At 35.5% G+C, this 13,115-nt stretch overlaps 1 protein-coding gene across 1 annotated transcript in view; it reads right to left on the bottom strand.

The window, feature by feature from the left end:
- Positions 1-4,139: 4,139 nt before the first annotated feature.
- LOC113240514 (RNA-binding protein Musashi homolog 2-like) overlaps positions 4,140-13,115 on the bottom strand; it is a 237,854-nt gene continuing 228,878 nt past the window's right edge. The window contains exon 4 of the mRNA XM_026477845.1: positions 4,140-8,917. Coding sequence (XP_026333630.1) covers positions 8,225-8,917 — 693 coding nt within the window. The 3' untranslated portion in view covers positions 4,140-8,224. The remainder of the gene's footprint in view (positions 8,918-13,115) is intronic.

The raw sequence follows: 13,115 nt of genomic DNA, 5'->3' as shown, positions 1-13,115 counted from the left end.
CGAAGATAGGTATTAAATAAAATTAAGCGATAAATGAAAGATCAGCTGTGTTTGTTACCATTTATTTCTAAGATTACTAATGGAGATGATCATAGATAATTAATTTTCAATGGCTGAAGGAGGCGCGCGGCCAACGCTAAAATGCAGACACTAGCGGGCGGTAGCGAGCCCGATCCTCTATTGCCTATGAAATCAACTATGCAGCGCCCTTTTCAGATTCTATTCCACCGATTTAGGCTTTCATATAGTTGACATTGACATGTTTCAGTTCTCGTAATCAAAATTCTTCCAGCCAAGGAGTAATATGAATATATGTAATAATCAAAAAGGGCGTTATGTTAAGAAAAAGGTACAAGCTACTTAAAACGATTTTATTACCAACTATAGTAACATTCAATGTATTCTGCAAAAGCCAGTGGTTCCATACAATTTCGTATGGAAGAACGTACAGAATACTGGCGTAACTACATATCTACGAGCCCAACCCCGTGTCTACATAACATATACATATTTTTTTAAATATATTGCACAAAATATAACTAAATAGCAATCGTGTGATTTCGAACATCTACGGAAAAATCCAAAATATACATATAATTAATAATAAAAAAAAGGAATGTAATACAGCCTCCTAGTCGGCTGTTTCTACTCTAGCTGAAGGGTTCAAGTTTAATTTAACTGTGACACTGAATAACATTTATAATTTCAGTCAAATACATAGTGTCACCGATCATGCGATCAAGGGTTTCCTTACTTGAGATCGAATGCCGTTTGATCTAACATTAATTAATTGCTCGAAAACGTTTGCTCGATTGTCCAAAAAACCTATGAATCGTGAGCTCTAAGGTTTGCCACATTGATGTATGAAAATCTCGAAAGAACATTTGCTCTAACGATCAACATCGATGTGGCAAACCTTAGAGCTCACGATTCATAGATCAAATGGGCAAATCGACCAAACGTTTTCCAGCAATTAATGTTAGATCAAACGGCACTCGATCTCAAATAGGGAACCCGTGATCAAGACATAACAACCAAATCCCTCTTGTTAAAATTGTCCGTCACAATTTTGACTAAAACTAATTATTTACATAACAAGACATCTGAATTGAATTACGTAAATATTTTTTTCTGTCGAAATTAAGTTCGGTCCATTTAAGATAAAAGGCAACAGGGCTTTTGACAGGAAAATCAGATGAGAATCCCTTTTGAAATCTAATAAATACATTTCATTTATTTCACAGTTAAAAGGTAAGAATTACGTATTTGACTAGAAATAAATACGATCTCATAATAAATTGAAAGCTGAATATTCTCAAATGCCGCCAAGTTTCACGAGAAAGTACCTCAAAGCAAAGGAAACGTGGCCGCACGCCAAAGCATGGCACACCCACCCTAAGGAATCACTTACTTAACAACAGTATATCACGATTGTAACTTTAAATACATATACCAACGCTACAAAGTATACTGATCCTATGATACAAAAATATTTTATATTGTATGCATAATGCAGTGTGTATAATAATAACTAACGTAGAGCGCGCGCTGCTGTGCCGTTCGGAAACCATAGTGCATGCTTTTAACTTTTTTTTAAAAAGGTACTTTATCGTAGCAGTGTCTCTAGCCGCAACGCGCGCGTGCCCAAAATGTTTTATAATTAAGTATGTTTATTGCTTTCGATTAGTCATACTTATATCATACTTTTATATATGTAAAACTTCAAAATTACTACGCTACAACTACTCTAGCATCTGCCGCACGTTAACACACAACATAATTTCAATTTTTTTTTTCATTAACATACTTTACATTACACCAATCCAAAAATTGTATATTAATCCATGTATATCTTAAACCTTATATTATATGTTGTTTACATTGGTCCAGTGAACCTGGAAATGCCAAGAAGCACGGACACTATCTTGCGTGCTCGCTGTGTATGGCACATCACTACTGCATGAAGCCTTAAACAAACTACAACTAGGCAAGAACAAGTTGAGCAAAAAAGACTCCCGCCAAAGAAATTAACCTCAAAATTTTCATTTAGAAAACTAATAAAATGACTAGAGAGGAATGTATTTCGGTTTATGGCAACGAAGTTTAAACATTAGCGTCTTAGTTGGCAACGTTCCAGATTATTGTCTCATTCTTAAGCTACTCTGGCAAAATAACTGTCCTATGTTAGCTTCGCAGCCCGCGTGGCCGTCATTTTTTGTCCACAACACAAAATGGCGTAATAATAATTTTTTGTCCACAACACAAAATGGCGTCATAATGTTGACTAAATCTATTCTAGTTTTCTTTTAATTCCTGGTTTCAAAATGGGTCAAAAGCGGACTAAATCTTAGTAAAAACAAGTCTAGCGCGAATATTAAATTGAGCAAAAAATGACAAGATTTGGCTTTTAAAATTTTGGCCGGTAATTTGGCAAAACAATTTTGTCTCTCTTTGGAATAACCAAGAAGATTGTAGGCCTCAAGCGAAGCTTCACTACATGGTCTACACTACGTGTCTACGTTTTCAATATTTCTTTCAAAATTAAACGCCGATTTTCAACTTTAGAAGAAATATTTTTAATAGCACGCTTCACAACCAACGTGTGGCTAACGCCTTGGGAATTGACAGTGAGAGATTGGAAGATTTATTTTATATTTACGTATTAACTTCATGCCAACCATGCCTTATCAACGTTTGAAATGTTAGTCACGAACGACGCTTTACTACAATGATACGCATGCCTGACGACTTACCATTCGAGTACCCCCACCCATTCTTACAGAAAGGTATAAATGGCGCCCAGAGTGGGGCCACCTTTTTGCACACTCAAAATTATCTACGGAAAAAAACGTGCACACTAGAAAAATAAGTGTAAACAAACCATAACCCAGCAAAAAGGAACTACCCCACACTCGGCTACAATATAGAAATGAAACACAGTTCTAATATTTATCCATGTAATGACATATCGGGTTTTTAGTGCTCGATACATACGGGCAAACTAGTCCACTAAATACAAACTACAGCTAGCCTACGGCCAGATCCGTTGCAAACAAAAATCATCCAACCAACGGACTCTGACCACCAATGTTACCAACGTAACTAATACAAGAGTGAAAAATAAATATTCCATTCCAAATTTATCAATCAGGAATTTGGAATGGGGAATACATATGGGAATATAAAAAAATTAAGTACAGTTGAACTTTCAGGATAACAGCCGCACAGCTCGGGTTTGTTAAAAACACGACTTAAATTCCTTTACGCCTACTTACGACCGCCCTTTGAGTGACGTCACAACCTGGCTGTAGGCAAAGCTTTATAGAAGCAAGCAATTCTTAATACATCGCACCACATCCAATAGTAGTAGTAGATACGAAGTTATTTGGATATTTAGAAATATTTTCGAATTCTGAACGAAATTTCACTTTTCACCAGAACAAATTTCACCAGATATAGAGTTTATATTTTGAGGGTACTTTTAAAAAATGTTGTGTTTTTAACAAACCCGCTGGAAATCTAATAACTTGGCAAGACACCGCGCGGCTGCAGGGTTAACTGTGAGACATCACATTATCAACCTTCTAATAACGTTTTAAGACCCAACATTTAATTCTAGTTTTCTTTCTATTCCAAGTACCTGAGTATTATTTTGCGTTCTTTCAAAAAAAGTCAAAGGGGCGATTTAAGTAAATCAATTAAAATGGATCTAAACTATACGGCAGTCAGTACCGTTTTTGGAAAATTAAAAACTGGAGTACTAATGAATTCAAATACTAATTTTGATTGGTACAGTGTTGCTATATAAAACACACAAAGTTATACATTTCTTTTATGTTCAGTAACTGCTCCAACAACGGTTGGAACAGAAATAAAACTATAGGATACTAATTAATAGACAACTGGGTCTGGAAACGTAGTAATACTGAAGTCAGGAAAAAAATCTAATATACAAAAGGTGTCAATTAATTATGTGAGTTGGCGAACGTCGTATGCAGTGCCAAAAATAATCACCGCTATCAAATATATGATTATACTAAAAATTAAACTATATTAAAAAAATATAAACCGAAAAAGCCTTATTTTTTTGTGAAGTGATCTTGCAACGACTTCGTTTTCTTTTTTTTCTGTAGGCACCATGCAGAATTACTAATTTTATAAATATCTTCTCCAATCTGTCTTTTATAATAAACAAATTGAGGGTAAGGTAAAGAAAAATTGAGGATATTATTAAAAAATAATTTTTGAGGTGCACATACGACGTTAGCCGTTAATCTCAGCGGTCTAAACCTACTTACACTAACAATACTGCTATATAAGGATAGGTGAACATGTGATATAGCAATCGGTAGCCCTCGCGTGTTGAAATTTAGAAAGAGACAGTAAATCTATAAGTGTAAAAAATAATATACAGGAGGTTAGAAAATACTGTTTTAAGCGGGGATAAATTGTACTCTCGAGTTCAAATGTAACTGTACCCTTTTAATATAATACGAAATTTCTAGTACATGTGCTTAATCCAGAGTAAAACTTAACCCCAAAAAATATTGTTTAAAGAAAATTGTTATTAAAAACATCACTGGGAACGAACAACTACTTACTAATACAAAAAAAATATATTAAACATATAACAGAAAAAAACTAAGTACATATTGTACAAAATAAAAATATTATCTATGGTACATAAAATTAATGAAAAAATCAACACGCAAGGGTTACAGTTGTGAGTCGGCCGGCGGGGGAATGTAGCCGACTAAGCTACCGCATGCATTCGCCTTCTACTTCGCCTGCCTTTGCCTGGAGTACCGAAATAATATAATGATGACGTCGGGAAATAGGGCATTTCAGAATTCAATCTTTAAATTTAAAATACGAAGTTCGAAGTTCAAAAAAATAAAAAGTGCTCGTTTCGACGTGTAGTGCGAACACAGACACTATTTATTATGGACCGTAGTCTTATTATTTGCACCTATATTGTCTGTGGTTTTTGTCTAAGCTGTATAAAAAAACGTGTCAAAATTTAAATTAAACAGATTTTAGTTGTCTCTTTCCAAGCCTCTTCTTTTTTAAAAGTATTATAGCCCCATCGGTACATTCGATGATGCCGCTAACGTCAAATTTTACCAAGCTTTCATTTCTCTTACAAAATCATCAAAATGAAATGAACATGTCGGTGACCCGTGACGTTAATTAAATTTATGATAACTTTAAGATTTAAATTTAAGGGTATTTATTTAAGTACAGCGATAATTTTGAGATATTTTTAAGTACTTAAAAACCTGTATTTAAAAAAATCAAATTTGAGGATATTATTTTAAGATACAGGTATAAATATAGGTGAACTAGGTCCACGTTTAAATCTAGGAATTGCACAAACACAACCTCTATCGTCTTTTATAATAATACTTTAGTAATCACAGAATTTTTTAAATTTTAAGTTGTTTAATTTTAAATATTGCTTTTCGAATGATGCTTAACGCTACTTGAGATTAAGTACTTAGTTTACTTGAAATTTTAAGTAGAATGAGCCTCAGGTTCATAAAGTTATAAATAAGTCCACATGTCCGCCAAATAAAAGCTCAAGTGCCTCCAAAAAGAATTGTACAAGACCAATTTTTTTGAACAAAACATTAAATGAAATCTTAATCCAGATATAACTTGAGTATTTTAAATATTATTTTTTAAAGTATAATAAAATGGACGACCAAAGAAGTATGCGAGACTACGTTGTCCTAAATATAGAACGTATAAGGCAAACGCAGTCAAATTAATATCGCGCGCATTTTGACAACCAAATCACCCTTTACTACTTTATTAGTTTAAAAGGTAATATCAAAAACTATGTTAAAATTAGTTAAGAAATATTCGCAACAACTTGTCAGTGCAAAAAGCACGACGCCCAGTGTACAAATTCTAACTATTTCTTTTCCATGTTTAAAACTTTTTATAAACGAGTGAGTATAAAAAAATGATATTTTTAAAATTTTTGCAGCATTGAAATGTAGGTGTTGCTGTGCACAAACCATACGCCACAGCTACAAGTAGGCAACGACATCATGCCGTGATCTTCATGTTTAGTTGCGTTCGCTTTAGTTGCGTGTGTACCTGGCTACTAGTGGCCATGGCGTGAGGCCAATTTTGATTATCTTTGATGGTAGCGAACGTCGCGCTTGAAGTAAATATGTATAATCTCAGAACATTAAATTGTACAGTACGTACTAAACTAAGATAATGAGGGATTTTTTACTAACTAGACAAATGTTAAAAAACTCGAAGACAGATAAGGGTAAGTACGACAAAATGGGGGGTTAAGTCCAGGCAAAGTCAGGCGCAATCACAATCTACAGCGGCTTAAATACTTAGCTTATTGTCACGTGACACTCTGTGTGTTAGTTAGCATTCCCTTTAACTAATCTATAGTCAAATACGCTAAACTGGGGTAGTGGATTCTTAATACTAGACTGGGAGAAGTCTGCCATGTTTACCACAATATTTTACCAAGGGGTAATTTGACAAATTTTAATGCAAATTTTACCCCAATAAAAAAACCAATTTTGACAATATTAAAAGAGGTCCTTTGTAGAATTTCAGTTAACAACCATTGAAGACCTGTCAAAATTGGTTTTAAAGACATGTAACAAGAATGCTTATCACGTTTTAATATTAATAGTAGGGGTACACGAAAAAACTTTAAAAAACCACTACCACACAGTGTAATACTAAAAATAGCTACGTAAATAAATCCATACATAATATTATAATAATGTAGTGAGATTGCTTCTGGAGATATGTATGAAGAGTATTGCGATGGGTGGCCGTGTGACGTTATGACGCTGACGCAAATTGCGCCTCCAAAGTTTAATTGACGTGATTTCATGTAACCACACTTTCCAATAGTGCAATTCTTTTTTATCTGACCATAGCGGAACTAGAAGAGCAATGCGTTTTGAAGTATTACGACCCGCATTGCCGTGCCGTTTTTGGACCACTAAACTTGTGCAAAAAGGCTGTTAGTGGTCTTGTCTTGATGTGTGAACAAAGGTTCAAGTTACGATGGTGTTTGGGGGGAAAAGTTGAGTTTTAATGTTCTTCAATCGGCAATTTCATGGAGCAACCTTAGACTCACTTTTCAACATTCGACCATAACATGAACCCATTACCACACACAAACAGTATAACCATTGAGGGCTCTTCTTACACCGGATTTATAGTGGTCCAGAGACAGAAATTCATCGTTGAGTTCTTCATATCTACCAACTATGGCGCCACTATGACAATAGTGTGCGCAATGGTTATGCTCACGCTTGTAGGGATAACTTAATTTTTTAGAGCAAATGACAGCTTGGGCAAGGTTAATTAAAATTTTGAGCCCATGCTAAACGCTACAGGGAAATTTGAAAACGCATTGGCGCCTGCGCCAAATGTTTTAATAAATATGACAGCTGGACTCGTATGACGTATTGAGAACAATTTTTTGTGACTTCCTTTTGTACAGAGCATTACATTAGGGGTAAAATGTAGAAGCTTTTTATAAAAATCAAACTTTATTTTAGTAAATTATTGAGCATGCTTACTCATAACTGGTTTCAAAAAAAACGCGTTTTGGCACATTTTTTTATATAAAAGAATGGCACAAATTTCTAATACTGATATTGGCGGGAAACGTTTGGCCATTTGAAGTTTTAAAGAATAAACAAGATGGCGTCGCGCCACACGTCACACAGCAATAGCCTATAATTTATTTTTAATAAAAAAAAATACAAGTACGGCCAATGAGATTCGTTATATACTTATACACTTCTTAAGATTATGTATATTAATGTATATAATAATATTGTTTTTATATATTGCCAAACGTGCACTAACTACGAGAGTAAATAAGAAAATTCTTTTTTTTTTCAAAACTAAATTATCTGAGATCCTTCTTAATAATCTTAACAAAAAAAAAATGAAATGCGTATTCTTTGATTAAGTCCCGTAAGTTCAAAGTATTGCTTTTAAAAATTGACTTAACCTAACACTTTAATGAGCCAACCTTATATTAAATTTCTTTTTAGTAATGAATACTGATAATTCCCGCTTGTGGCCACTTCGAGGCAAGAAATTCTTAACTAAAAAAAGTATAGGAACTATTATAAGAAAAAAAGCTGCGTCCGCAGTTACAACCTAACTTTCTCTAACCTTTAGGCGGGTGGGGTTATTTATTGCTGTCAAAATGAAAATTTTAGATATACATCGGAAGGCCGTACATGGCTCCCCAGTCGACTCCTTGGAAAGAAGACATGTCGACGCCCGCCAGGGAATACGCAGCTCCGAATTGGGGTAAGGTTGGCGCCGGAGCGGGGGCGGGCGGGGCAACCAGTGCCGTGGCCGCAGTCGCCGCAGTTGGTAAAGCATAAGGAGCATATCTGTACGCGTGAGCTGCCCCTACAGTAGGCACCGGCCCGACTCCCCCCGCTGTGGCGTAAACCAGCCCCCTTCCAGGGCGTAAGACCAATCGCTTACCCAACGCCAACGGGGCGGCCGCGACCGCTTCCTTCGGCTGAGCGCGCTTACACTCCACCTTCTTATTTTTAATTGTATGGAAGTGAATATCACATACTCGTTCCACTGCCTCTTCTGAATGGAAGGTCACAAAGCCGAACCCTCGGTGGCGTTTAGTCTGTTGATCCATGAGCATCACGGCATCTTCGACGAGGCCGAACTGCGAGAAATATGCCCTTACTTCTTCAGCAGATGTGTCCTGTCCGACCCCGCCGACGAATATTTTTTTTGTCTTCGCGGGCCGAGGCGCTGATTTCGGTGTGGCGTGCTTAGGGTCAATGCGCTTGCCGTCCAGGGTGTGGACCGGCACGGCGAGGACCTTATCCACGGAGGAAGCGTCCTGGAACGTGATGAAGCCGAAGCCGCGCGACCTCTGCGCGGCGGGGGGTCTCAGTATTTTTGAGGTAATAGCGGTTCAGGATTATGTCTTTGAAAATTTTTGGGGAGTTCAAGTAGTTCGTCCATGAAGTTGGAACCCATGTTGGAGCCGTATACAAAAACTACGTGTGATTCTTCTCTAATATTTATAGTAACGTGCCAGATAACCACACCAGGGCGTACACTCTTGTTCTCGTCCGAAATTATTGCTGGTGGTCAAATAGGTAATACTCGGCATAATTAAAAAACAAGGTCAAGTATGAAGCTTCATTCGCATCATGCTTCTTTCAATTTTGTCGAGTATTACTTATTTGACAGTCATTGTTTCGGTCAGGTGTCGGACGGAGAACGGGAGTAGTTGTCTCAAAAGACATTTCCCTGTACGGTGAAGACCAGGCCAATGATATTCAATCCAAGGCATTAGCATTACCCAGACTGTATAACAAACAAACTTTCTACTAATTTAATAATTATGAAAAAGATTTTCAAAGACATATCCAAAATATTCCAACAAAACAATTTAAGACCATTTTACACTGGAAAGTTGAGACCACACTATAAAGACTGCTACTTGAACTTTTGTAGCTACAGGAAAAAGATCTATAGATCATCCTCAACTTAGGAGTTATTTTCAACTGGAGCACAAACTTTCGGAAATGTTCCACAGTCTTCCACAGTCATAAACTTTGTTGGTATCACATTGTTAAATTTTTTAAATAATCGATTGGCACCACATACAAAAACGCAAGTAATGAAATTTTCATTGCCGATTGTATTTTCTTTAAGGTGAAATTGGATTTTTTTTTAAATAATTCCAAAAAGCTGGGGATGATCTTTTAAATACGTTTAAATATACACACAACGGTTCGTTTAACAGCCCTACTGTATGATCTCAAATTTCCACCCTAATTGGGGTCTTTTATGTAAATCATCGGCGCAAAAAGGTCTCTGGCAGAATTTAACTTTGAGAACTGCCTTCTTGATTTCACTAAAAACATTAGTAACTATAACTATTACAATAATAAAAATAAAAACTAATAACTTCGAAATGCTACAATTAGTGATAATTTAAGTCTACATCAAAAATATTTAATTAAAAAAACACTTTAAATCAAGAACACACTTCTCAGAAAAATGTTCTCATTTGCCAGTGCTAAATACTCCCGCGTTTCGGAAAGCACGTATGGTTTCTAGAATCAAAACGATGGTTTTTGTTGATCATGAAAAGGAGTTTATTGAAAAAACTAGTCCATTAAGAACACGTCAACATGGTGAGGGTGAAAAACTGGAAATCTAGCCTTTAACACTTTTTTGAAAATGAATTCGGTAATCGTTAATTACACACTCAAAATTATCAAGCTTTAATTGAAAATTTGCCGTATTTGCTCTGGTTCACATGTGTATGCTAATTTGGCTTCATGGCTATTGACTTATTTGACATGTTTGTTTCATTATTCATTAATATTCCCTATTTTTTATTGTATTGAATAGCAAAAACAAAATCCATTTCGTAAATAAAAAAATGATAAAAAAAAACAGTAACGCTCATTACGACAGAATTAAATTTTAAATAGAATAAGCATTTTTAACGCCCAAATAAACAAAGTTCAAGATCTTCATAATATATACGTGCTCTGCGAAAACGTCAAAAATCCACACTGACAAATAAAAATATATGTTAGAGCAATAAAAACTAAATAATACGAAGTATATATCAACGGATCAAGACTATATCACCCTCCAATATTAGTCCTATTTTACTTAAAGGATCAAAATCTTTACGTCCATGCTGGTTAACTATCAATATAATAATAAATACCATGAGAATTTTGAATTGTGTGATTTTTTTTATTATTGACATCGGTTTACGAACTTGTACAGGTATGCCAACACGACCCGTCTTGGATGGGCGACGTTTTTAATTGACGTAACGAACTGTGCTTGTACAATCGAATGTATAACCAGAAATAAAGACGAAATGTCAGTTACTTTGAAAACTATTCTGCCAAATCGTTACGGTGACAACTGCGGTCCGATTGGCCAGCCCGAATTCAGAACAATTAAGAGGTGTCGTAAATTGTTTCACTCCAAATCGACCAGTTTAACTTAAGCTTTGCTATAATGGACGAAAATTGAAAAATTACATATTTAATGTTTAATTACCGATGAAATGTAATTCCGTTTGTTTTGTAATTAGGTGTTTTGCTGTTTTCCTCTACACCACCGAATGGAACAGCCCCCATTGTTAGAAATATTATCTTTATTACAATAAATACAGAATATTTTTGGAATATACGGTGACGTAAACACAGGTCAGTTGTTAGCGCTTTGCTATTTCAGTTTTCTAATTTGTGATTCCAGTGCAAACGAGAGTTGATATTCGAAAGTGATATAAGGCCCACTGAATTAACTGACGTTTAGTCTTTATTTCTGGTTATATACTCGACGGTACATGCATAGTTCGTTAAGTCAATTAAAAGCGTCGCCAATCCAAGACGGGTGATCGGGCACTATGCCGCTGCCGTACGCTTGGGGAGGCTTACGTCCAGCAGTGGACTACATTAGGCTGATTGATTGATTGATAAGGCCCATTTGTCTGATGAGTTGCCAGGGATGGATGGCCCTTATTTCGTCTCTATTTCTGGTTATATACTCGAATAGTCTGCACCATGAGTTCATAATGACAGTTGTCGCCACCGCGTAGAATATTTGGACATAGTTACGCAAACAAGAACCAACCCACACCTGGAGTGAAATTGAGTTATGTATTGAGGCAGAACACCAGGCAGACATTTACCCGCTCACAAAAGATCCTGGCAATATACCAAGCCAAAACGGAGAAAATAAAAGTCCTTCAGGGTACCAACCCTAAATATGTACCTTTTTAATAGCTAAAAAGAACCATGCTGCGTAACTTCATACAATGTACTTTTTTAAATATGCTAAGTGGATCCATGTCACATGTACTGAAGTACTGTAGATCTTTAGCGTTTTCATTACGAAAACTAGAACATGGTTCTCGTTAACTAAATAAAAAGATTTATAACGTTTTCTATTTAGTGCTATATAATATAATAGTTTCCCTATATCATTCTCAATGCATCACACAACTCACGTTGTTTGTCTCAAATAACTTACCTATTTATTTCTTCACACTGTTTTTACAAAAATCTAATTATCTCGAAAGTGATATTTTGTGGGTTGGTTCTAGTTTGCATAACTATGTCAATTTGACAATGAAAAAAAAAACTCAGATTTGCAACAAGCTTTAAAGGAAGTCGAATCCAGCTGGATCGAATGAATTTTTCTTAGTGTTGTTGTTGCATGAAAATAATACTCAAGACAAGTGCAGCTATTTTGCACGGTTTTATTTAATACTTCCTTTTTTATTAATATGGATTTCCAGAAAGTAACGTCCGCAACGATAAATTAATTGAAGGACACACAGTTGGCCGTTGATGGCCTTGACGCGTCAAAGAGAATCTTGAGGGCCCTTAACCCTTATTATAAGCTAAGTAGCGGGACAGAGGGTGCCCAGACAGGTCAAAATAATCTTTATTTCATAGGTAAGCATATACACTATACACAATACACTTGAAATCGTCATTTTGGTTAAACTCTACTGCTCATTTGTAAGGCAAATTATACTGAGAAGAATGAGCAAGAAACTCTAGGGTTTGCTCTTTGTAATATACATTTGAATATATTTATATTACAATATTTATTTTAAACATCTTAGATCGAGACTACCTGTAAGAACCAATAAGTCATTACGGTATTTCGTCATCCAAGTACGCAAAGTTGTATATAAACTTCAGAATAAAGTTTTAGTTTCAATATAGTTTGAAACCTCGTAAATGGCAAATTTTGAATATTCAAGGCGGAGGTAGCTCAGCTGGGAGAGCGCCAAACACGATCTGCTAAAAGCGCTGGTTCGAATCCAGCGGGATCGAAGTTATTCTTCTTAAGTGTTCGATCTTTGTATTAATAATTATATTTGACAATGTTTATAGTTGACAAATATTAATAATTATGTTTGACAAACAAAGGTAGAGGTACTAATGTGCTAGAAATATATAATGTCAAATTAATACATTAGAATGAAATAGAAGAATAATGCAATCGTTAACTTCCGTAAAACTAGAATGGCTCCAATGCTTGGAATTTCAGATGTATTGAATGAACATTGGACA

The sequence above is a fragment of the Hyposmocoma kahamanoa genome, unplaced genomic scaffold (assembly GCF_003589595.1).
Source record: "Hyposmocoma kahamanoa isolate Upper Pololo Valley unplaced genomic scaffold, ASM358959v1 146, whole genome shotgun sequence".
Taxonomy (NCBI): domain Eukaryota; kingdom Metazoa; phylum Arthropoda; class Insecta; order Lepidoptera; family Cosmopterigidae; genus Hyposmocoma; species Hyposmocoma kahamanoa.
This window is presented reverse-complemented; position numbering and strand designations above follow the sequence as displayed.